This window comes from Anomaloglossus baeobatrachus, unplaced genomic scaffold (genome assembly GCF_048569485.1).
Source record: "Anomaloglossus baeobatrachus isolate aAnoBae1 unplaced genomic scaffold, aAnoBae1.hap1 Scaffold_249, whole genome shotgun sequence".
NCBI lineage: Eukaryota > Metazoa > Chordata > Amphibia > Anura > Aromobatidae > Anomaloglossus > Anomaloglossus baeobatrachus.
The window spans coordinates 110,001-135,419 of record NW_027442085.1 but is presented as its reverse complement, the minus strand read 5'-3'; the positions used below and the strand labels follow the sequence as shown (position 1 = coordinate 135,419).

The 25,419-nt window shown below is 46.7% G+C and overlaps 1 protein-coding gene and 1 long non-coding RNA gene across 2 annotated transcripts in view; one reads left to right on the top strand and one right to left on the bottom strand.

The window, feature by feature from the left end:
- Positions 1 to 25,419, bottom strand: part of LOC142262722 (uncharacterized) — a 311,813-nt gene that overhangs the window by 179,921 nt on the left and 106,473 nt on the right. The window lies entirely within an intron of this gene.
- PRRX2 (paired related homeobox 2) overlaps positions 22,249 to 25,419 on the top strand; it is a 55,398-nt gene continuing 52,227 nt past the window's right edge. Inside the window, exon 1 of the mRNA XM_075332181.1 lies at positions 22,249 to 22,718. Coding sequence (XP_075188296.1) covers positions 22,484 to 22,718 — 235 coding nt within the window. The 5' untranslated portion in view covers positions 22,249 to 22,483. The remainder of the gene's footprint in view (positions 22,719 to 25,419) is intronic.

Genomic DNA, 25,419 nt, shown 5'->3' with positions numbered 1-25,419 from the left:
CAAACAAGCAGTGGACACAGTTAGCCCCTTCACACATTTCTGTTCCACTTTTTCCTATGTCGGACACAAACAAGCAGTGGACACAGTCAGCCCCTTCACACATTTCTGTTCCACTTTTCCTATGTCGAACACTAACAAGCAGTGGACACAGTCAGCCCCTTCACACATTTCTGTTCCACTTTTTCCTATGTCGAACACTAACAAGCAGTGGACACAGTCCGCCCCTTCACACATTTCTGTTCCACTTTTTCCTATGTCGAACACTAACAAGCAGTGGACACAGTCAGTCCCTTCACACATTTCTGTTCCACTTTTTCCTATGTCGAACACTAACAAGCAGTGGACACAGTCAGCCCCATTCACACATTTCTGTTCCACTTTTTCCTATGTCGAACACTAACAAGCAGTGGACACAGTCAGCCCCCTTCACACATTTCTGTTCCACTTTTCCTATGTCGGACACAAACAAGCAGTGGACACAGTCAGCCCCCTTCACACATTTCTGTTCCACGTTTCCTATGTCGGACACCAACAAGCAGTGGACACAGTCAGCCCCTTCACAAATTTCTGTTCCACTTTTTCCTATGTCGGACACAAACAAGCAGTGGACACAGTCAGCCCCTTCACACATTTCTGTTCCACTTTTTCCTACGTCGGACACAAACAAACAGCGGACACAGTCAGCCCCTTCACACATTTCTGTTCCACTTTTTCCTACGTCGGACACAAACAAGCAGTGGACACAGTCAGCCCCCTTCACACATTTCTGTTCCTCTTTTTCCCATGTCGGACACAAACACGCAGTGGACACAGTCAGCCCCTTCACACATTTCTGTTCCACTTTTCCTATGTCGGACACAAACAAGCAGTGGACACAGTCAGCCCCTTCACACATTTCTGTTCCACTTTTCCTATGTCGGACAGAAACAAGCAGCGGACACAGTCAGCCCCTCACACATTTCTGTTCCACTTTTCCTATGTTGGACACAAACAAGCAGTGGACACAGTCAGCCCTTCACACATTTCTGTTCCACTTTTCCTATGTCGGACACAAACAAGCAGCGGATACAGTCAGCACCTTCACACATTTCTGTTCCACTTTTTCCTACGTCGGACACAAACAAGCAGCGGACACAGTCAGCCCCTTCACACATTTCTGTTCCACTTTTTCCTACGTCGGACACAAACAAGCAGCGGACACAGTCAGCCCCTCACACATTTCTGTTCCACTTTTCCTATGTCGGACACAAACAAGCAGTGGACACAGTCAGCCCCTTCACACATTTCTGTTCCACTTTTCCTATGTCGGACACAAACAAGCAGTGGACACAGTCAGCCCCTTCACACATTTCTGTTCCACTTTTCCTACGTCGGACACAAACAAGCAGCGGACACAGTCAGCCCCTTCACACATTTCTGTTCCACTTTTTCCTACGTCGGACACAAACAAGCAGCGGACACAGTCAGCCCCTTCACACATTTCTGTTCCACTTTTTCCCATGTCGGACACAATCAAGCAGTGGACACAGTCAGCCCCTTCACACATTTCTGTTCCACTTTTCCTATGTTGGACACAAACAAGCAGTGGACACAGTCAGCCCCTTCACACATTTCTGTTCCACTTTTCCTATGTCGGACACAAACAAGCAGTGGACACAGTCAGCCCCTTCACACATTTCTGTTCCACTTTTCCTATGTCGGACACAAACAAGCAGTGGACACAGTCAGCCCCTTCACACATTTCTGCTCCACTTTTTCCCATGTCGGACACCAACAAGCAGTGGACACAGTCAGCCCCTTCACACATTTCTGTTCCACTTTTCCTATGTCGGACACAAACAAGCAGCGGACACAGTCAGCCCCTTCACACATTTCTGTTCCACTTTTCCTATGTCGGACACAAACAAGCAGTGGACACAGTCAGCCCCCTTCACACATTTCTGTTCCACTTTTCCTATGTCGGACACAAACAAGCAGTGGACACAGTCAGCCCCCTTCACACATTTCTGTTCCACTTTTCCTATGTCGGACACAAACCAGCAGTGGACACAGTCAGCCCCCTTCACACATTTCTGTTCCACGTTTCCTATGTCGGACACCAACAAGCAGTGGACACAGTCAGCCCCTTCACAAATTTCTGTTCCACTTTTTCCTATGTTGGACACAAACAAGCAGTGGACACAGTCAGCCCCTTCACAAATTTCTGTTCCACTTTTTCCTATGTTGGACACAAACAAGCAGTGGACACAGTCAGCCCCCTTCACACATTTCTGTTCCTCTTTTTCCCATGTCGGACACAAACACGCAGTGGACACAGTCAGCCCCTTCACACATTTCTGTTCCACTTTTCCTATGTCGGACACAAACCAGCAGTGGACACAGTCAGCCCCTTCACACATTTCTGTTCCACTTTTCCTATGTCGGACACAAACAAGCAGTGGACACAGTCAGCCCCTTCACACATTTCTGTTCCTCTTTTTCCCATGTCGGACACAAACACGCAGTGGACACAGTCAGCCCCCTTCACACATTTCTGTTCCTCTTTTTCCCATGTCGGACACAAACCAGCAGTGGACACAGTCAGCCCCTTCACACATTTCTGTTCCACTTTTCCTATGTCGGACACAAACAAGCAGTGGACACAGTCAGCCCCTTCACACATTTCTGTTCCACTTTTCCTATGTCGGACACAAACCAGCAGTGGACACAGTCAGCCCCCTTCACACATTTCTGTTCCACTTTTCCTATGTCGGACACAAACAAGCAGTGGACACAGTCAGCCCCTTCACACATTTCTGTTCCACTTTTCCTATGTCGGACACAAACAAGCAGTGGACACAGTCAGCCCCTTCACACATTTCAGTTCCACTTTTCCTATGTCGAACACTAACAAGCAGTGGACACAGTCAGCCCCTTCACACATTTCTGTTCCACTTTTTCCTATGTCGAACACTAACAAGCAGTGGACACAGTCCGCCCCTTCACACATTTCTGTTCCACTTTTTCCTATGTCGAACACTAACAAGGAGTGGACACAGTCAGTCCCTTCACACATTTCTGTTCCACTTTTTCCTATGTCGAACACTAACAAGCAGTGGACACAGTCAGCCCCTTCACACATTTCTGTTCCACTTTTTCCTATGTCGAACACTAACAAGCAGTGGACACAGTCAGTCCCTTCACACATTTCTTTTCCACTTTTCCTATGTCGGACACAAACAAGCAGTGGACACAGTCAGCCCCCTTCACACATTTCTGTTCCACTTTTCCTATGTCGGACACAAACAAGCAGTGGACACAGTCACCCCCTTCACACATTTCTGTTCCACTTTTCCTATGTCAGACACAAACAAGCAGTGGACACAGTCATCCCCTTCACACATTTCTGTTCCACTTTTTCCTACGTCGGACACAAACAAGCAGCAGACACAGTCAGCCCCTTCACACATTTCTGTTCCACTTTTCCTATGTCAGACACAAACAAGCAGTGGACACAGTCATCCCCTTCACACATTTCTGTTCCACTTTTTCCTACGTCGGACACAAACAAAAAGTGGACACAGTCAGCCCCTTCACACATTTCTGTTCCACTTTTCCTATGTCGGACACAAACAAGCAGTGGACACAGTCAGCCCCTTCACACATTTCTGTTCCACTTTTCCTATGTCGGACACAAACAAGCAGTGGACACAGTCAGCCCCCTTCACACATTTCTGTTCCACTTTTTCCCATGTCGGACACAAACAAGCAGTGGACACAGTCAGCCCCTTCACACATTTCTGTACCACTTTTTCCCATGTCGGACACAAACAAGCAGCGGACACAGTCAGCCCCTTCACACATTTCTGTTCCACTTTTTCCTATGTCGGACACAAACAAGCAGTGGACACAGTCAGCCCCTTCACACATTTCTGTTCCTCTTTTTCCCATGTCGGACACAAACAAGCAGTGGACACAGTCAGCCCCCTTCACACATTTCTGTTCCACTTTTTCCTACGTCGGACACAAACAAGCAGCGGACACAGTCAGCCCCTTCACACATTTCTGTTCCACTTTTTCCTACGTCGGACACAAACAAGCAGCGGACACAGTCAGCCCCTTCACACATTTCTGTTCCACTTTTCCTATGTCGGACACAAACAAGCAGTGGACACAGTCAGCCCCTTCACACATTTCTGTTCCACTTTTCCTATGTCGGACACAAACAAGCAGTGGACACAGTCAGCCCCTTCACACATTTCTGTTCCACTTTTCCTATGTCGGACACAAACAAGCAGCGGACACAGTCAGCCCCTTCACACATTTCTGTTCCACTTTTCCTATGTCGGACACAAACAAGCAGTGGACACAGTCAGCCCCTTCACACATTTCTGTTCCACTTTTCCTATGTCGGACACAAACAAGCAGCGGACACAGTCAGCCCCTTCACACATTTCTGTTCCACTTTTCCTATGCCGGACACAAACAAGCAGTGGACACAGTCAGCCCCTTCACACATTTCTGTTCCACTTTTCCTACGTCGGACACAAACAAGCAGCGGACACAGTCAGCCCCTTCACACATTTCTGTTCCCCTTTTTCCTATGTCATACACAAACAAGCAGTGGACACAGTCAGCCCCTTCACACATTTCTGTTCCACTTTTCCTATGTCGGACACAAACAAGCAGTGGACACAGTCAGCCCCTTCACACATTTCTGTTCCACTTTTCCTATGTCGGACACAAACAAGCAGTGGACACAGTCAGCCCCTTCACACATTTCTGTTCCACTTTTCCTATGTCGGACACCAACAAGCAGTGGACACAGTCAGCCCCTTCACACATTTCTGTTCCACTTTTCCTATGTCGGACACAAACCAGCAGTGGACACAGTCAGCCCCTTCACACATTTCTGTTCCACTTTTCCTATGTCGGACACAAACCAGCAGTGGACACAGTCAGCCCCTTCACACATTTCTGTTCCACTTTTCCTATGTCGGACACAAACCAGCAGTGGACACAGCCCCCTTCACACATTTCTGTTCCACTTTTCCTATGTCGGACACAAACAAGCAGTGGACACAGTCAGCCCCTTCACACATTTCTGTTCCACTTTTCCTATGTCGGACACAAACAAGCAGTGGACACAGTCAGCCCCTTCACACATTTCTGTTCCTCTTTTTCCCATGTCGGACACAAACAAGCAGTGGACACAGTCAGCCCCCTTCACACATTTCTGTTCCACTTTTCCTATGTCAGACACAAACAAGCAGTGGACACAGTCATCCCCTTCACACATTTCTGTTCCACTTTTTCCTACGTCGGACACAAACAAGCAGCGGACACAGTCAGCCCCTTCACACATTTCTGTTCCACTTTTCCTATGTCGGACACAAACAAGCAGTGGACACAGTCAGCCCCTTCACACATTTCTGTTCCACTTTTCCTATGTCGGACACAAACAAGCAGTGGACACAGTCAGCCCCTTCACACATTTCTGTTCCACTTTTCCTATGTCGGACACAAACAAGCAGTGGACACAGTCAGCCCCCTTCACACATTTCTGTTCCACTTTTTCCCATGTCGGACACAAACAAGCAGTGGACACAGTCAGCCCCTTCACATATTTCTGTTCCACTTTTTCCTACGTCGGACACAAACAAGCAGCGGAAACAGTCAGCCCCTTCACACATTTCTGTTCCACTTTTTCCTACGTCGGACACAAACAAGCGGTGGACACAGTCAGCCCCTTCACACATTTCTGTTCCACTTTTCCTATGTCGGACACAAACAAGCAGTGGACACAGTCAGCCCCTTCACACATTTCTGTTCCACTTTTCCTATGTCGGACACAAACAAGCAGCGGACACAGTCAGCCCCTCACACATTTCTGTTCCACTTTTCCTATGTCGGACACAAACAAGCAGTGGACACAGTCAGCCCCTTCACACATTCCTGTTCCACTTTTCCTATGTCGGACACAAACAAGCAGCGGATACAGTCAGCCCCTTCACACATTTCTGTTCCACTTTTTCCTACGTCGGACACAAACAAGCAGCGGACACAGTCAGCCCCTTCACACATTTCTGTTCCACTTTTTCCTACGTCGGACACAAACAAGCAGCGGACACAGTCAGCCCCTCACACATTTCTGTTCCACTTTTCCTATGTCGGACACAAACAAGCAGTGGACACAGTCAGCCCCTTCACACATTTCTGTTCCACTTTTTCCTATGTCGGACACAAACAAGCAGTGGACACAGTCAGCCCCTTCACACATTTCTGTTCCACTTTTCCTATGTCGGACACAAACAAGCAGTGGACACAGTAAGCCCCTTCACACATTTCTGTTCCACTTTTCCTATGTCGGACACAAACAAGCAGTGGACACAGTAAGCCCCTTCACACATTTCTGTTCCACTTTTCCTATGTCGGACACAAACAAGCAGTGGACACAGTAAGCCCCTTCACACATTTCTGTTCCACTTTTCCTATGTCGGACACAAACAAGCAGTGGACACAGTCAGCCCCTTCACACATTTCTGTTCCACTTTTTCCTATGTCGGACACAAACAAGCAGTGGACACAGTCAGCCCCTTCACACATTTCTGTTCCACTTTTCCTACGTCGGACACAAACAAGCAGCGGACACAGTCAGCCCCTTCACACATTTCTGTTCCACTTTTTCCTGCGTCGGACACAAACAAGCAGCGGACACAGTCAGCCCCTTCACACATTTCTGTTCCACTTTTTCCCATGTCGGACACAAACCAGCAGTGGACACAGTCAGCCCCTTCACACATTTCTGTTCCACTTTTCCTATGTCGGACACAAACAAGCAGTGGACACAGTCAGCCCCTTCACACATTTCTGTTCCACTTTTCCTATGTCGGACACAAACAAGCAGTGGACACAGTCAGCCCCTTCACACATTTCTGCTCCACTTTTTCCCATGTCGGACACCAACAAGCAGTGGACACAGTCAGCCCCTTCACACATTTCTGTTCCACTTTTCCTATGTCGGACACAAACAAGCAGCGGACACAGTCAGCCCCTTCACACATTTCTGTTCCACTTTTCCTATGTCGGACACAAACAAGCAGTGGACACAGTCAGCCCCCTTCACACATTTCTGTTCCACTTTTCCTATGTCGGACACAAACAAGCAGTGGACACAGTCAGCCCCCTTCACACATTTCTGTTCCACTTTTCCTATGTCGGACACAAACAAGCAGTGGACACAGTCAGCCCCCTTCACACATTTCTGTTCCACTTTTCCTATGTCGGACACAAACCAGCAGTGGACACAGTCAGCCCCTTCACACATTTCTGTTCCACGTTTCCTATGTCGGACACCAACAAGCAGTGGACACAGTCAGCCCCTTCACAAATTTCTGTTCCACTTTTTCCTATGTTGGACACAAACAAGCAGTGGACACAGTCAGCCCCTTCACACATTTCTGTTCCTCTTTTTCCCATGTCGGACACAAACACGCAGTGGACACAGTCAGCCCCCTTCACACATTTCTGTTCCACTTTTCCTATGTCGGACACAAACCAGCAGTGGACACAGTCAGCCCCTTCACACATTTCTGTTCCACTTTTCCTATGTCGGACACAAACAAGCTGTGGACACAGTCAGCCCCTTCACACATTTCTGTTCCTCTTTTTCCCATGTCGGACACAAACACGCAGTGGACACAGTCAGCCCCCTTCACACATTTCTGTACCACTTTTTCCTATGTCGGACACAAACCAGCAGTGGACACAGTCAGCCCCTTTCACACATTTCTGTTCCACTTTTCCTATGTCGGACACAAACAAGCAGTGGACACAGTCACCCCCTTCACACATTTCTGTTCCACTTTTCCTATGTCAGACACAAACAAGCAGTGGACACAGTCATCCCCTTCACACATTTCTGTTCCACTTTTTCCTACGTCGGACACAAACAAGCAGTGGACACAGTCAGCCCCCTTCACACATTTCTGTTCCACTTTTCCTATGTCGGACACAAACAAGCAGTGGACACAGTCAGCCCCCTTCACACATTTCTGTTCCACTTTTCCTATGTCGGACACAAACAAGCAGTGGACACAGTCAGCCCCTTCACACATTTCTGTTCCACTTTTCCTATGTCGGACACAAACAAGCAGTGGACACAGTCAGCCCCTTCACACATTTCTGTTCCACTTTTTCCCATGTCGGACACAAACAAGCAGTGGACACAGTCAGCCCCTTCACACATTTCTGTACCACTTTTTCCCATGTCGGACACAAACAAGCAGCGGACACAGTCAGTCCCCTTCACACATTTCTGTACCACTTTTTCCCATGTCGGACACAAACAAGCAGTGGACACAGTCAGCCCCTTCACACATTTCTGTTCCTCTTTTTCCCATGTCGGACACAATCAAGCAGTGGACACAGTCAGTCCCCTTCACACATTTCTGTTCCTCTTTTTCCCATGTCGGACACAATCAAGCAGTGGACACAGTCAGCCCCTTCACACATTTCTGTTCCTCTTTTTCCCATGTCGGACACAATCAAGCAGTGGACACAGTCAGCCCCTTCACACATTTCTGTTCCTCTTTTTCCCATGTCGGACACAATCAAGCAGTGGACACAGTCAGCCCCTTCACACATTTCTGTTCCACTTTTTCCTACGTCGGACACAAACAAGCAGCGGACACAGTCAGCCCCTTAACACATTTCTGTTCCACTTTTCCTATGTCGGACACAAACAAGCAGCGGACACAGTCAGCCCCTTCACACATTTCTGTTCCACTTTTCCTATGTCGGACACAAACAAGCAGTGGACACAGTCAGCCCCTTCACACATTTCTGTTCCACTTTTTCCTACGTCGGACACAAACAAGCAGTGGACACAGTCAGCCCCTTCACACATTTCTGTTCCACTTTTTTCCATGTCGGACACAAACAAGCAGTGGACACAGTCAGCCCCTTCACACATTTCTGTTCCACTTTTCCTACATCGGACACAAACCAGCAGCGGACACAGTCAGCCCCTTCACACATTTCTGTTCCACTTTTTCCTACGTCGGACACAAACAAGCAGCGGACACAGTCAGCCCCTTCACACATTTCTGTTCCACTTTTCCTATGTCGGACACAAACAAGCAGTGGACACGGTCAGCCCCTTCACACATTTCTGTTCCCCTATTTCCTATGTCGGACACAAACAAGCAGTGGACACAGTCAGCCCCTTCACACATTTCTGTTCCACTTTTCCTATGTCGGACACAAACAAGCAGCGGACACAGTCAGCCCCTTCACACATTTCTGTTCCACTTTTCCTATGTCGGACACAAACAAGCAGTGGACACAGTCAGCCCCCTTCACACATTTCTGTTCCACTTTTCCTATGTCGGACACAAACAAGCAGTGGACACAGTCAGCCCCTTCACACATTTCTGTTCCACTTTTCCTATGTCGGACACAAACCAGCAGTGGACACAGTCAGCCCCTTCACACATTTCTGTTCCACGTTTCCTATGTCGGACACCAACAAGCAGTGGACACAGTCAGCCCCTTCACACATTTCTGTTCCACTTTTTCCTATGTCGGACACAAACAAGCAGTGGACACAGTCAGCCCCTTCACAAATTTCTGTTCCACTTTTTCCTATGTTGGACACAAACAAGCAGTGGACACAGTCAGCCCCTTCACACATTTCTGTTCTACTTTTCCTATGTCGGACACAAACAAGCAGTGGACACAGTCAGCCCCTTCACACATTTCTGTTCCACTTTTTCCTATGTCGGACACAAACAAGCAGTGGACACAGTCAGCCCCTTCACAAATTTCTGTTCCACTTTTTCCTATGTTGGACACAAACAAGCAGTGGACACAGTCAGCCCCTTCACACATTTCTGTTCTAATTTTCCTATGTCGGACACAAACCAGCAGTGGACACAGTCAGCCCCTCACACATTTCTGTTCCACTTTTCCTATGTCGGACACAAACAAGCAGTGGACACAGTCAGCCTCTTCACACATTTCTGTTCCTCTTTTTCCCATGTCGGACACAAACACGCAGTGGACACAGTCAGCCCCCTTCACACATTTCTGTTCCACTTTTCCTATGTCGGACACAAACAAGCAGTGGACACAGTCAGCCCCTTCACACATTTCTGTTCCACTTTTTCCTATGTCGGACACAAACAAGCAGTGGACACAGTCAGCCCCTTCACACATTTCTGTTCCACTTTTTCCTATGTCGGACACAAACAAGCAGTGGACACAGTCAGCCCCTTCACACATTTCTGTTCCACTTTTTCCTATGTCGGACACAAACAAGCAGTGGACACAGTCAGCCCCTTCACAAATTTCTGTTCCACTTTTTCCTATGTTGGACACAAACAAGCAGTGGACACAGTCAGCCCCTTCACAAATTTCTGTTCCACTTTTCCTATGTCGGACACAAACCAGCAGTGGACACAGTCAGCCCCTCACACATTTCTGTTCCACTTTTCCTATGTCGGACACAAACAAGCAGTGGACACAGTCAGCCCCTTCACACATTTCTGTTCCTCTTTTTCCCATGTCGGACACAAACACGCAGTGGACACAGTCAGCCCCCTTCACACATTTCTGTTCCACTTTTCCTATGTCGGACACAAACCAGCAGTGGACACAGTCAGCCCCCTTCACACATTTCTGTTCAACTTTTCCTATGTCGGACACAAACAAGCAGTGGACACAGTCAGCCCCTTCACACGTTTCTGTTCCACTTTTCCTATGTCGGACACAAACAAGCAGTGGACACAGTCAGCCCCTTCACATATTTCTGTTCCACTTTTCCTATGTCGGACACAAACAAGCAGTGGACACAGTCATCCCCTTCACACATTTCTGTTCCACTTTTCCTATGTCGGACACAAACAAGCAGTGGACACAGTCAGCCCCTTCACACATTTCTGTTCCACTTTTTCCTATGTCGGACACAAACAAGCAGTGGACACAGTCAGCCCCTTCACACATTTCTGTTCCACTTTTTCCCATGTCGGACACAAACAAGCAGTGGACACAGTCAGCCACTTCACACATTTCTGTTCCACTTTTCCTATGTCGGACACAAACAAGCAGTGGACACAGTCATCCCCTTCACACATTTCTGTTCCACTTTTCCTATGTCGGACACAAACAAGCAGTGGACACAGTCAGCCCCTTCACACATTTCTGTTCCACTTTTTCCTATGTCGGACACAAACAAGCAGTGGACACAGTCAGCCCCTTCACACATTTCTGTTCCACTTTTCCTATGTCGGACACAAACAAGCAGTGGACACAGTCAGCCCCTTCACACATTTCTGTTCCACTTTTTCCCATGTCGGACACAAACAAGCAGTGGACACAGTCAGCCACTTCACACATTTCTGTTCCACTTTTTCCCATGTCGGACACAAACAAGCAGTGGACACAGTCAGCCCCTTCACACATTTCTGTTCCACTTTTCCTATGTCGGACACAAACAAGCAGTGGACACAGTCAGCCCCTTCACACATTTCTGTTCCACTTTTTCCTATGTCGGACACAAACAAGCAGTGGACACAGTCAGCCCCTTCACACATTTCTGTTCCACTTTTCCTATGTCGGACACAAACAAGCAGTGGACACAGTCAGCCCCTTCACACATTTCTGTTCCACTTTTCCTATGTCGGACACAAACAAGCAGTGGACACAGTCAGCCCCTTCACACATTTCTGTTCCACTTTTTCCTATGTCGGACACAAACAAGCAGTGGACACAGTCAGCCCCTTCACACATTTCTGTTCCACTTTTCCTATGTCGGACACAAACAAGCAGTGGACACAGTCAGCCCCTTCACACATTTCTGTTCCACTTTTCCTATGTCGGACAGAAACAAGCAGTGGACACAGTCATCCCCTTCACACATTTCTGTTCCACTTTTCCTATGTCGGACACAAACAAGCAGTGGACACAGTCAGCCCCTTCACACATTTCTGTTCCACTTTTCCTATGTCGGACACAAACAAGCAGCGGACACAGTCACCCCCTTCTCACATTTCTGTTCCACTTTTTCCTACGTCGGACACAAACAAGCAGTGGACACAGTCAGCCCCTTCACACATTTCTGTTCCACTTTTCCTATGTCGGACACAAACCAGCAGTGGACACAGTCAGCCCCTCACACATTTCTGTTCCACTTTTCCTATGTCGGACACAAACAAGCAGTGGACACAGTCAGCCCCTTCACACATTTCTGTTCCTCTTTTTCCCATGTCGGACACAAACACGCAGTGGACACAGTCAGCCCCCTTCACACATTTCTGTTCCACTTTTCCTATGTCGGACACAAACCAGCAGTGGACACAGTCAGCCCCTCACACATTTCTGTTCCACTTTTCCTATGTCGGACACAAACAAGCAGTGGACACAGTCAGCCCCTTCACACATTTCTGTTCCTCTTTTTCCCATGTCGGACACAAACACGCAGTGGACACAGTCAGCCCCCTTCACACATTTCTGTTCCACTTTTCCTATGTCGGACACAAACCAGCAGTGGACACAGTCAGCCCCCTTCACACATTTCTGTTCAACTTTTCCTATGTCGGACACAAACAAGCAGTGGACACAGTCAGCCCCTTCACACATTTCTGTTCCACTTTTCCTATGTCGGACACAAACCAGCAGTGGACACAGTCAGCCCCTTCACACGTTTCTGTTCCACTTTTCCTATGTCGGACACAAACAAGCAGTGGACACAGTCAGCCCCTTCACATATTTCTGTTCCACTTTTCCTATGTCGGACACAAACAAGCAGTGGACACAGTCATCCCCTTCACACATTTCTGTTCCACTTTTCCTATGTCGGACACAAACAAGCAGTGGACACAGTCAGCCCCTTCACACATTTCTGTTCCACTTTTTCCTATGTCGGACACAAACAAGCAGTGGACACAGTCAGCCCCTTCACACATTTCTGTTCCACTTTTCCTATGTCGGACACAAACAAGCAGTGGACACAGTCAGCCCCTTCACACATTTCTGTTCCACTTTTCCTATGTCGGACACAAACAAGCAGTGGACACAGTCAGCCCCTTCACACATTTCTGTTCCACTTTTTCCCATGTCGGACACAAACAAGCAGTGGACACAGTCAGCCACTTCACACATTTCTGTTCCACTTTTTCCCATGTCGGACACAAACAAGCAGTGGACACAGTCAGCCCCTTCACACATTTCTGTTCCACTTTTCCTATGTCGGACACAAACAAGCAGTGGACACAGTCAGCCCCTTCACACATTTCTGTTCCACTTTTTCCTATGTCGGACACAAACAAGCAGTGGACACAGTCAGCCCCTTCACACATTTCTGTTCCACTTTTCCTATGTCGGACACAAACAAGCAGTGGACACAGTCATCCCCTTCACACATTTCTGTTCCACTTTTCCTATGTCGGACACAAACAAGCAGTGGACACAGTCATCCCCTTCACACATTTCTGTTCCACTTTTCCTATGTCGGACACAAACAAGCAGTGGACACAGTCAGCCCCTTCACACATTTCTGTTCCACTTTTCCTATGTCGGACACAAACCAGCAGTGGACACAGTCATCCCCTTCACACATTTCTGTTCCTCTTTTTCCTATGTCGGACACAAACAAGCAGTGGACACAGTCAGCCCCTTCACACATTTCTGTTCCTCTTTTTCCTATGTCGGACACAAACAAGCAGTGGACACAGTCAGCCCCTTCACACATTTCTGTTCCCCTTTTTCCTATGTCGGACACAAACAAGCAGTGGACACAGTCAGCCCCTTCACACATTTCTGTTCCACTTTTCCTATGTCGGACACAAACAAGCAGTGGACACAGTCAGCCCCTTCTCACATTTCTGTTCCACTTTTTCCTACGTCGGACACAAACAAGCAGTGGACACAGTCAGCCCCTCACACGTTTCTGTTCCACTTTTCCTATGTCAGACACAAACAAGCAGTGGACACAGTCACCCCCTTCTCACATTTCTGTTCCACTTTTTCCTATGTCGGACACAAACAAGCAGTGGACACAGTCAGCCCCTCACACATTTCTGTTCCACTTTTCCTATGTCGGACACAAGCAGTGGACACAGTCAGCCCCTTCACACATTTCTGTTCCACTTTTCCTATGTCGGACACAAACAAGCAGCGGACACAGTCAGCCCCCTTCACACATTTCTGTTCCACTTTTCCTATGTCGGACACAAACCAGCAGTGGACACAGTCAGCCCCTTCACACATTTCTGTTCCTCTTTTTCCCATGTCGGACACAAACAAGCAGTGGACACAGTCAGCCCCTTCACACATTTCTGTTCCACTTTTCCTATGTCAGACACAAACAAGCAGTGGACACAGTCAGCCCCTTCACACATTTCTGTTCCCCTTTTCCTATGTCAGACACAAACAAGCAGTGGACACAGTCAGCCCCTTCACACATTTCTGTTCCACTTTTCCTATGTCAGACACAAACAAGCAGTGGACACAGTCAGCCCCTTCACACATTTCTGTTCCACTTTTCCTATGTCGGACACAAACAAGCAGTGGACACAGTCAGCCCCTTCACACATTTCTGTTCCACTTTTTCCCATGTCGGACACAAACAAGCAGTGGACACAGTCAGCCCCTTCACACATTTCTGTTCCACTTTTTCCCATGTCGGACACAAACAAGCAGTGGACACAGTCAGCACCTTCTCACATTTCTGTTCCACTTTTTCCTACGTCGCACACAAACAAGCAGCGGACACAGTCAGCCCCTTCACACATTTCTGTTCCACTTTTCCTATGTCGGACACAAACAAGCAGTGGACACAGTCAGCCCCTTCACACATTTCTGTTCCACTTTTTCCCATGTCGGACACAAACAAGCAGTGGACACAGTCAGCCCCTTCACACATTTCTGTTCCACTTTTTCCCATGTCGGACACAAACAAGCAGTGGACACAGTCAGCCCCTTCACACATTTCTGTACCACTTTTTCCCATGTCGGACACAAACAAGCAGCGGACACAGTCAGCCCCCTTCACACATTTCTGTTCCTCTTTTTCCCATGTCGGACACAATCAAGCAGTGGACACAGTCAGCCCCTTCACACATTTCTGTTCCACTTTTTCCTACGTCGGACACAAACAAGCAGCGGACACAGTCAGCCCCCTTCACACATTTCTGTTCCACTTTTTCCTACGTCGGACACAAACAAGCAGCGGACACAGTCAGCCCCCTTCACACATTTCTGTTCCACTTTTCCTATGTCGGACACAAACAAGCAGTGGACACAGTCAGCCCCTTCACACATTTCTGTTCCACTTTTCCTATGTCGGACACAAACAAGCAGCGGACACAGTCAGCCCCTTCACACATTTCTGTTCCACTTTTCCTATGTCGGACACAAACCAGCAGTGGACACAGTCAGCCCCTTCACACATTTCTGTTCCACTTTTCCTATGTCGGACACAAACCAGCAGTGGACACAGTCAGCCCCTTCACACATTTCTGTTACTCTTTTTCCCATGTCGGACACAAACAAGCAGTGGACACAGTCAGCCCCCTTCACACATTTCTGTTCCACTTTTCCTATGTCGGACACAAACAAGCAGTGGACACAGTCACCCCCTTCACACGTTTCTGTTCCACTTTTCCTATGTCGGACACAAACAAGCAGTGGACACAGTCAGCCCCTTCACACATTTCTGTTCCACTTTTCCTATGTCAGACACAAACAAGCAGTGGACACAGTCAGCCCCCTTCACACATTTCTGTTCCACTTTTCCTATATCAGACACAAACAAGCAGCGGACACAGTCATCCCCTTCACACATTTCTGTTCCACTTTTTCCTACGTCGGACACAAACAAGCAGCGGACACAGTCAGCCCCTTCACACATTTCTGTTCCACTTTTCCTATGTCGGACACAAACAAGCAGTGGACACAGTCAGCCCCCTTCACACATTTCTGTTCCACTTTTCCTATGTCGGACACAAACAAGCAGTGGACACAGTCAGCCCCTTCACACATTTCTGTTCCACTTTTTCCCATGTCGGACACAAACAAGCAGCGGACACAGTCAGCCCCTTCACACATTTCTGTTCCTCTTTTTCCCATGTCGGACACAATCAAGCAGTGGACACAGTCAGTCCCCTTCACACATTTCTGTTCCACTTTTCCCATGTCGGACACAAACAAGCAGTGGACACAGTCAGCCCCTTCACACATTTCTGTTCCACTTTTTCCCATGTCGGACACAAACAAGCAGTGGACACAGTCAGCCCCTTCACACATTTCTGTTCCTCTTTTTCCCATGTCGGACACAATCAAGCAGTGGACACAGTCAGCCCCTTCACACATTTCTGTTCCACTTTTTCCTACGTCGGACACAAACAAGCAGCGGACACAGTCAGCCCCTTCACACATTTCTGTTCCACTTTTCCTATGTCGGACACAAACAAGCAGTGGACACAGTCAGCCCCTTCACACATTTCTGTTCCACTTTTCCTATGTCGGACACAAACAAGCAGCGGACACAGTCAGCCCCTTCCCTTCATACATTTCTGTTCCACTTTTCCTATGTCGGACACAAACAAGCAGTGGACACAGTCAGCCCCCTTCACACATTTCTGTTCCACTTTTTCCCATGTCGGACACAATCAAGCAGTGGACACAGTCAGCCCCTTCACACATTTCTGTTCCACTTTTTCCTACGTCGGACACAAACAAGCAGCGGACACAGTCAGCCCCTTCACACATTTCTGTTCCACTTTTTCCTACGTCGGACACAAACAAGCAGCGGACACAGTCAGCCCCTTCACACATTTCTGTTCCACTTTTTCCCATGTCGGACACAATCAAGCAGTGGACACAGTCAGCCCCTTCACACATTTCTGTTCCACTTTTCCTATGTCGGACACAAACAAGCAGCGGACACAGTCAGCCCCTTCACACATTTCTGTTCCACTTTTCCTATGTCGGACACAAACAAGCAGCGGACACAGTCAGCCCCTTCACACATTTCTGTTCCACTTTTCCTATGTCGGACACAAACAAGCAGTGGACACAGTCAGCCCCCTTCACACATTTCTGTTCCACTTTTCCTATGTCGGACACAAACAAGCAGTGGACACAGTCAGCCCCCTTCACACATTTCTGTTCCACTTTTCCTATGTCGGACACCAACAAGCAGTGGACACAGTCAGCCCCTTCACACATTTCTGTTCCACTTTTCCTATGTCGGACACAAACCAGCAGTGGACACAGTCAGCCCCCTTCACACATTTCTGTTCCACGTTTCCTATGTCGGACACAAACAAGCAGTGGACACAGTCAGCCCCTTCACACATTTCTGTTCCACTTTTCCTATGTCGGACACAAACAAGCAGTGGACACAGTCAGCCCCTTCACACATTTCTGTTCCACTTTTCCTATGTCGGACACAAACAAGCAGTGGACACAGTCAGCCCCCTTCACACATTTCTGTTCCACTTTTCCTATGTCGGACACCAACAAGCAGTGGACACAGTCAGCCCCTTCACACATTTCTGTTCCACTTTTCCTATGTCGGACACAAACCAGCAGTGGACACAGTCAGCCCCCTTCACACATTTCTGTTCCACGTTTCCTATGTCGGACACCAACAAGCAGTGGACACAGTCAGCCCCTTCACACATTTCTGTTCCACTTTTTCCTATGTCGGACACAAACAAGCAGTGGACACAGTTAGCCCCTTCACAAATTTCTGTTCCACTTTTTCCTATGTTGGACACAAACAAGCAGTGGACACAGTCAGCCCCTTCACACGTTTCTGTTCCACGTTTCCTATGTCGGACACAAACAAGCAGTGGACACAGTCAGCCCCTTCACACATTTCTGTTCCTCTTTTTCCCATGTCGGACACAAACACTTAGTGGACACAGTCAGCCCCTTCACACATTTCTGTTCCACTTTTCCTATGTCGGACACAAACCAGCAGTGGACACAGTCAGCCCCTCACACATTTCTGTTCCACTTTTCCTATGTCGGACACAAACAAGCAGTGGACACAGTCACCCCCTTCACACGTTTCTGTTCCACTTTTCCTATGTCGGACACAAACAAGCAGTGGACACAGTCAGCCCCTTCACACATTTCTGTTCCTCTTTTTCCCATGTCGGACACAAACACGCAGTGGACACAGTCAGCCCCTTCACACATTTCTGTTCCTCTTTTTCCCATGTCGGACACAAACACGCAGTGGACACAGTCAGCCCCTTCACACATTTCTGTTCCTCTTTTTCCTATGTCATACACAAACAAGCAGTGGACACAGTCAGCCCCTTCACACATTTCTGTTCCACTTTTCCTATGTCGGACACAAACCAGCAGTGGACACAGTCAGCCCCTTCACACGTTTCTGTTCCACTTTTCCTATGTCGGACACAAACAAGCAGTGGACACAGTCAGCCCCTTCACATATTTCTGTTCCACTTTTCCTATGTCGGACACAAACAAGCAGTGGACACAGTCAGCCCCTTCACACATTTCTGTTCCACTTTTCCTATGTCGGACACAAACAAGCAGTGGACACAGTCAGCCACTTCACACATTTCTGTTCCACTTTTTCCCATGTCGGACACAAACAAGCAGTGGACACAGTCAGCCCCTTCACACATTTCTGTTCCACTTTTCCTATGTCGGACACAAACAAGCAGTGGACACAGTCAGCCCCTTCACACATTTCTGTTCCCCTTTTTCCTATGTCATACACAAACAAGCAGTGGACACAGTCAGCCCCCTTCACACATTTCTGTTCCACTTTTCCTATGTCGGACACAAACAAGCAGTGGACACAGTCAGCCCCTTCACACATTTCTGTTCCCCTTTTTCCTATGTCATACACAAACAAGCAGTGGACACAGTCAGCCCCCTTCACACATTTCTGTTCCACTTTTCCTATGTCGGACACAAACAAGCAGTGGACACAGTCAGCCCCTTCACACATTTCTGTTCCACTTTTCCTATGTCGGACACAAACAAGCAGTGGACACAGTCAGCCCCCTTCACACATTTCTGTTCCACTTTTCCTATGTCGGACACAAACCAGCAGTGGACACAGTCAGCCCCTTCACACATTTCTGTTCCACTTTTCCTATGTCGGACACAAACAAGCAGTGGACACAGTCAGCCCCTTCACACATTTCTGTTCCACTTTTCCTATGTCGGACACCAACAACCAGTGGACACAGTCAGCCCCTTCACACATTTCTGTTCCACTTTTTCCTATGCCGGACACAAACGAGCAGTGGACACAGTCAGCCCCTTCACACATTTCTGTTCCACTTTTTCCCATGTCGGACACAAACAAGCAGTGGACACAGTCAGCCCCTTCACACATTTCTGTTCCACTTTTCCTATGTCGGACACAAACAAGCAGTGGACACAGTCAGCCCCTTCACACATTTCTGTTCCACTTTTCCTATGTCGGACACCAACAAGCAGTGAACACAGTCAGCCCCCTTCACACATTTCTGTTCCACTTTTTCCTATGCCGGACACAAACAAGCAGTGGACACAGTCAGCCCCTTCACACATTTCTGTTCCACTTTTCCTATGTCGGACACAAGCAGTGGACACAGTCAGCCCCTCACACATTTCTGTTCCCCTTTTTCCTATGTCGGACACAAACCAGCAGTGGACACAGTCAGCCCCTTCACACATTTCTGTTCCACTTTTCCTATGTCGGACACAAACAAGCAGTGGACACAGTCAGCCCCCTTCACACGTTTCTGTTCCACTTTTCCTATGTCGGACACAAACCAGCAGTGGACACAGTCAGCCCCTTCACACATTTCTGTTCCACTTTTCCTATGTCGGACACAAACAAGCAGTGGACACAGTCAGCCCCTTCACACATTTCTGTTCCACTTTTTCTGTGTTGGACACAAACCAGCAGTGGACACAGTCAGCCCCTTCACACATTTCTGTTCCACTTTTTCTGTGTCGGACACAAACAAGCAGTGGACACAGTCAGCCCCTTCACACATTTCTGTTCCACGTTTCCTATGTCGGACACAAACAAGCAGTGGACACAGTCAGCCCCTTCACACATTTCTGTTCCACGTTTCCTATGTCGGACACAAACAAGCAGTGGACACAGTCAGCCCCTTCACACATTTCTGTTCCACTTTTCCTGTGTCGGACACAAACAAGCAGTGGACACAGTCAGCCCCTTCACACATTTCTGTTCCACTTTTTCTGTGTCGGACACAAACAAGCAGTGGACACAGTCAGCCCCTTCACACATTTCTGTTCCACTTTTCCTATGTCGGACACCAACAAGCAGTGGACACAGTCAGCCCCTTCACACATTTCTGTTCCACTTTTTCTGTGTCGGACACAAACAAGCAGTGGACACAGTCAGCCCCTTCACACATTTCTGTACCACTTTTTCCTATGTCGGACACAAACAAGCAGTGGACACAGTCAGCCCCTTCACACATTTCTGTTCCACTTTTTCTGTGTCGGACACAAACCAGCAGTGGACACAGTCAGCCCCTTCACACATTTCTGTTCCACTTTTTCCTATGTCGGACACAAACAAGCAGTGGACACAGTCAGCCCCTTCACACATTTCTGTTCCACTTTTTCCTATGTCGGACACAAACAGGCAGTGGACACAGTCAGCCCCTTCACACATTTCTGTTCCACTTTTTCCCATGTTGGACACAAACAAGCAGTGGACACAGTCAGCCCCTTCACACATTTCTGTTCCACTTTTTCCCATGTCGGACACAAACAAGCAGTGGACACAGTCAGCCCCTTCACACATTTCTGTTCCACTTTTTCCTATGTCGGACACCAACAAGCAGTGGACACAGTCAGCCCCTTCACACGTTTCTGTTCCACTTTTCCTATGTCGGACACAAACAAGCAGCGGACACAGTCAGCCCCTTCACACATTTCTGTTACACTTTTTCCCATGTCGGACACAAACAAGCAGTGGACACAGTCAGCCCCCTTCACACATTTCTGTTCCACTTTTCCTATGTCGGACACAAACAAGCAGTGGACACAGTCAGCCCCTTCACACATTTCTGTTCCACTTTTCCTATGTCGGACACAAATAAGCAGTGGACACAGTCAGCCCCTTCACACATTTCTGTTCCTCTTTTTCCTATTTCGGACACAAACAAGCAGTGGACACAGTCAGCCCCTTCACACATTTCTGTTCCACTTTTTCCTATGTTGGACACAAACAAGCAGTGGACACAGTCAGCCCCTTCACACATTTCTGTTCCACTTTTCCTATGTCGGACACAAACAAGCAGTGGACACAGTCAGCCCCTTCACACATTTCTGTTCCTCTTTTTCCTATGTCGGACACAAACAAGCAGTGGACACAGTCAGCCCCTTCACACATTTCTGTTCCACTTTTCCTATGTCGGACACAAACAAGCAGTGGACACAGTCAGCCCCTTCACACGTTTCTGTTCCACTTTTCCTATGTCGGACACAAACAAGCAGTGGACAGAGTCTGTCGTTTGTATACAGAATGTTATGGAATTGTCTTCTATGCGATTGCCTCCTTTTCAAGCATACATTTCACCTAAAGTGAACCCAAACAGCAGAGCTTGGTAATATTATCATGATATATGGAGGTCTCCATCGTGTAGTTTTGCTATAGATCAAAGTGCTTTAGGATCAACACTTATGGAAATAATCAGATCCCATAATGACAGGGAGCGTAGCTGATACTTAAGAGGATGAATAATACATAATATGTATTTAACCCTTGTTTGATCGCTCTTTCGGGTGCGGCGATCCTGTTCTAAGGTCACTTTTTCCCTTATAGGACTTGATACGGATCCACCCCAACCTCCGGCAGCCCCCCATAAGCTCGCGGAGAATCCCCCTCTCCTCCTACGGCCACTTGTTGATAGAAGCACTTAACCTCACGTTTTGAAGCACCAGGACACATCTTGAAGAGCTGAAAGAATAACACTCTGACCATCTAATTTTCCTTTTCTTTCCTTTTTTTCTTTTTTTTACTAGGGGGAAAAAAAGGGAAGGGGGGTCAAGGGTCAACTGTGACAGAGAAGGAGAGGGGGCGTGTGGAAAGATTTATCCAAGAACCAGAGAAAAGAAAAAGGGGAAAGAAAAAAAACTTCTGTTTTCTTCTAGACGTCAGCAAAAGGCGTTTTTTTTTTTTCTTGGTCACTTGGCTGAGAGTGCATGTGAGTGAGAGTTGGTCCCTGCCCTAGAGGGGGAGAGAAGACGGGGAGAGTTTAGGGGAGAAGAGAGGGAAGGAAGCGAGATAGGAGCCAGCAGAAGACATCACACAGGGGGGAAGGCAGCGGCCAGAGGGGAGCACACAACTGCAGACACCAGGACCACATACACACACACTGCACACGCTTTACAACAACTTTTCATTTCAAAAAGTTTTACTTTTTAGGGTTGGGGGAAAAAAAGAGGCGAAAAGGGCGGTGAAGGGTGTAGGGTAAGTGGCATGGACAGGGATCTTGGCCTGGATAAGTCAGGACCCCCCAACACAATGCGGATTTTGGAACCTCCAGAACTTCCTCACAGCAGGAAGAACTTCAGTGTCAGCCACCTCCTGGACCTGGAGGAAGCGGCGGCCGCAGGGATGCAAGGGTCCCGAGATCTGCGGCCACCGAACGAGGACGAGGACAAGGACCCGATGACAGGGGGCAGCAGCGACAGCGAAGTGACAGTACAGGAAGGTAAGACTCGCCATGCCGGCAAAAACGATGGCTATCTGGGCTGCACCCACAAGATGCTTCCCAAAGATGGGGAGGGGTCAGCTCTCTTAAGGGGGTGTGTGACTCCCATGTCTGGATAATTGTTCAAATTAAGAAATATTTTCTGCCTCGTTGCAGAATCTGTCAGATGTAGATGAGCCGAGTTTGTCGCGTGGCATTATCAATCCATTATTGAGTTATCAAAATGACAGCGACTATAACGTATGCAGATGTAGACGAGCAGAGTTTGTCGTGTGGCATTATCGGTCCATTATTGAGTTATCAAGATAACGTATGCACATGTAGCTGAGCCAAGTTTGTCACGTGGCATTCTGGGTCCATTACTGCGTTATCAAAATGACAGCGACTATAACGTATGCACATGTAGATGAGCCGAGTTTGTCGCGTTGCATTATCGGTCCATTATTCAAGATAACGTATGCAGATGTAGACGAGCTGAGTTTGTCGCATAGCACTATCGAGTTATTAAGGTGCATCCCTGATGACAGCGACTATAACGTATACAGATGTAGACGAGTCGACTTTGTCGCGTGGCATTATCGGTCCATTATTGAGTTATCAGGATGACAGCGACTATAACATATGCAGATGTAGACGAGTCGAGACTGTCACATGGCATTTTCAGTCCATTATTCAAGATAATGTATGCAGATATAGACGAGCTGAGTTTGTCGCATGGCATTATCGAGTTATCAAGATGCATCCCTGATAACAGTAATTATAAAGTATGCAGATGTAGACGAACTGAGTTTGTCCGACCAGGAAAGAAGAGTTTGTGATATCCAATGACCAATATCCAATTCAGCTCTGCTACATCTGTACATTGATGTTTTTATACCATTGCCTGTCAAACCTAATGATGGATGGGACTGATGAGCTGTTAAGTCAACATATATAGCGCCAACATATTCAGGAGCCATGTTAATGAGCTGTTAAGTCAATGTATATAGCACCAACATATTCATTAGCCATGTACCACGACCGAGCTCACATTAATTCATGTGCCATTTCAGACAGAATCCACCTTTACCTATCGAAATGACATACGACAAATTCATAGTGGGCCACCAATTAAAAATATAAAAAAAAATATATATTTATATATATACGGTGTATATATATATATATATATATATATATATATATATATATATATATATATATATATATATATATATACACATACACACACATTTTTTTATATATATATATATATATATATAAAAAATATATATACATATATATAATATATATATATATATATAATACATACATTATATATATATTATATATATAATATATATATATATATATATATATATATATATACATACACACAAACACACACACATTATATATATATATATATTGTCTGGGCAGGTAAAATACAAAAAAAATTGACTGCAGATTATTCCGGTTTTACGTCCTTTAATTTGCTGCAAAATTGATTTAATAAATCCCGTCCATGTCGTTATAAGACATTTGTAAGCTGGAAATTGGAATAAATCGTAAAAGGAAAAACAAAAAAAATATCCTGTCCAGGTCGGTATAAGACTAATAAATCGTAAAAAAATAAAAATAAAAAAAAAAATACAAATTTCACCTGGGGAAAATGGATAAGGCTATGTGCGCACGTTGCTTTTTACCTGCTTTTTTGCTGCTTTTTCTTCTGCGCTGTTTAATGCCAAAATGGATGTGTTCTTCTATTCAAGCAAAGTCTATGGGAATTTGGGTTTCTTGTTCACACTATGTTGTTCAAAATGCTGCCTTTTTGTGGCAGAACTTTGGTCAAAAACTCAGCTTTTCAAAGAAGCAACATGTCAATTGTTTTTGCCATTTGGGTTTTGCACTGCAAAGCTGAGTTTTTGACCAAAGTTCTGCCACAAAAAGGCAGCATTTTGAACAACATAGTGTGAACAAGAAACCCAAATTCCCATAGACTTTGTTTGAATAGAAGAACACATCCATTTTGGCATTAAACAGCGCAGAAGAAAAAGCAGCAAAAAAGCAGGTAAAAAGCAGGTAAAAAGCAGGTAAAAAGCAGGTAAAAAGCAACGTGCGCACATACCCTAAGGCCGCGTGACTTTTCTAAAGAATTGCCATCATATAGGTTAAAAAAAAAAAAATTGCCCCAAAGACCACCATTGAGTACAATGACAAAACTACTATAATTCTTATAGAAGCATTAAATAAAAAAACTAAAAAAACAAAAAAAAAAAGTTTTGTTTTTTATTTTTTTTTTATGTTTTATTTATTTTTATTTTTGTACCTTTTTAAAACAATAATTATAGTACAGTAATATCAAATATTCAGATATTGTTGACTTTTTTTACCTTTTTATTCCTTGGAAGATTTGGAAAAATATAAGTGCTAAAACCAATCAATTCCCCTCGTCTCCCCCCCAAATCTGATGCTCACGGACCCTAGGGGGCAATTTTCAATCATATAAATGTATCCCCGGCGTAGAAGGAAATGTTTGGTGTTTTTACAATGACGTTTTTGATCATGGCCGCGATTTCGTACAAATAAATTGGTGGCAGGTTTCATGAGGCCTAATGGTTTTGTGGACCGGTGGATGATGATTTGCTGGGTAAGGAGAAAACCGCCACAGAAAATCAAGGGTTAAATATTGTGAAAAACTTTAAAAAACAAAATGAAAGAA